The sequence below is a fragment of the Condylura cristata genome, unplaced genomic scaffold (assembly GCF_000260355.1).
Source record: "Condylura cristata isolate star-nosed mole 26May11 unplaced genomic scaffold, ConCri1.0 scaffold00034, whole genome shotgun sequence".
Lineage (NCBI taxonomy): Eukaryota > Metazoa > Chordata > Mammalia > Eulipotyphla > Talpidae > Condylura > Condylura cristata.
Window position 1 is genome coordinate 435,244 of NW_004567135.1, and position 1,915 is coordinate 437,158.

General features: G+C 61.7%; 1 protein-coding gene across 1 annotated transcript in view; it reads right to left on the minus strand.

Annotated features, from left to right (window-relative positions):
* Positions 1 to 921: 921 nt before the first annotated feature.
* TMEM5 (transmembrane protein 5) overlaps positions 922 to 1,915 on the minus strand; it is a 14,941-nt gene continuing 13,947 nt past the window's right edge. The window contains exon 4 of the mRNA XM_012732269.1: positions 922 to 1,915. Within this exon, the coding sequence (XP_012587723.1) occupies positions 1,482 to 1,915 (434 nt within the window). The 3' untranslated portion in view covers positions 922 to 1,481.

The window sequence follows — 1,915 nt, forward strand, 5'->3', positions numbered from 1 at the left end:
GTGCGGGAAGATGGAGACGCAGCACGATGTCTCCCACACGCTGAGGGTAAGCGAACAAGTCACCCAGCACAAGGCGGCTCTAGATGAGGCAGCGCCGTGGTCCCGGGAGGGTCGGGCTCTCGGACGGGGTGGAGAGAGGCTTCCGGCCGAGCCAAGACACCAGGACAGGACGCTGCTCGTCGCACCTTACATGTTATAAGCCAACGTCACCGCAACATCAACTCTTCAAAATTGAGTAAAAAATTAAAGAAACCCATGTGGCTTAAGACAAAAGCCCAAGGGTGAGGAACAGGCCTCGGGGGCGGCCTCGGGCCTAGCCAAGGGGCGTGGCAAGAACCCCAAGAAGCCCTTCAGGTACCCTTGGGATTCTGCTAGGTCATTAGCAAACTCAAGTGCCCCAGGGGAAACCAGCCAACTTCAGGGCCGCTGGGCGCTGGCTGCAGCCGGGACTCACGCCCCAGGGCCACTCGGGGACAGTGGGCGTCACGTTGTCCTGCGCCCAGTCGGGAAATCTTGTGAGACTCGCTGCGCCTGAACACTTTCAGGGCGGTTTAAGTCCTGTCGTCTTACATGCGGACGGTGGCAGGAGACACTGGGTCGTATTGTTAGAGTTGGTCACGCGAGAGTGAAACCCACTTCACACGTCTGAGTGATTCCAGCGCGACCTAACTAGCAGCGACTGGGCACGCGCCCTAAAAGCGTCCTCGAAGGAGTTTAACAGCTACTTTACGACTTTTAATTCTGTAGTTTATCTGACTCCATATTCCCACTCTGCTCCCCGCCCATGTTTTCCGTCACAAATGTCCTTCGGTCAAACAGCTGCGCCACACTCCACTAACACACGTGTCATGTGGTAACCAGCCTCCAAGGGTAAAAGCTGCTCGCTCCTGCATTGTCAGTCAGTGCTGCAATGAAGCAAGCAAGATCCTGCACATTTTACCAAGCAAAGATTAGACGCGAAAGGCTTTTATTGGCAAAACATCTTTTTAGCAACATGGCTAGTTTTGACTTCCCAGTTGGTGCTATGGATTCAGCACGTCTTCAGTTTCATTTTGCTTTTGCAAGAACTGAGAAAGCTTTCCCCATAAATTAGATTTTATTTTGTGTGTAGAAGAACTGGGGTACAGGCCAGAGGTACAGGGGGTGAACGGACCCTCCAGGGACAGGGGGGAGCAGAACAGGCAGGTCCACTGAGACCCCCTGCGGCGGGGGCAGCGGGAGACGGGGGCTGCTGCGCGCTGGGGTCCCTCCCTGGCCGGGGTGTGGGGTGACAGCCCAGCGGGCTGCAGGACCCGTGGGCCGCCCCGCGAGCTCCCCGCCGGCACCACGGCGAAGCCAACTGGGCGTCTGAATGTGCGCGCCCGCGTGGCGTCTCCCACGGTGCAGCTCCCCGCTTCGAGCCAGGGCGAGTGCGGGCCGCGCGGCCACCGGCGGTCTGCTGTCCCCAGGCGGGGACGGGCCGGGGCTCCCGGAGGGCAGCGCTAGTCTTCCTTGCTGGCTAGAAAGGAGCTCTCCAGAGCGCGGGTGAAGCGCCCCTTCAGCTCCGCCTTGAAGTGCTGGTACCAGTGCAGCAGCCGCTTTCTCCGCTGCACCTTCTCGCGCTGCGGCGCCGCCCGCTCCCTCTCCAGGAGCGCGGGGAGCTCCTCCCAGCTCCGCACGAAGATGAACGGGGCGCCCATGGCCTTGAGCAGCCGCAGGGGCGCGGGCTGGCAGCCGCCCGCGGCCGGCACGTCCTCCACCACGGGCACCGAGCCGCAGGCGCAGGCCTCGTAGATGCGGTAGCACTCGGGGTTGGCGCCCGCGGGGCACAGCGTGAGGTCGCTCTGCAGCAGGGCGTCCCGGTAGCTGCGCAGGCTCTCGTTGGTCTCCTGGGGCTGCCACCTGGCACAGAGGCGCTGGCGGTTGCCGAGCACCC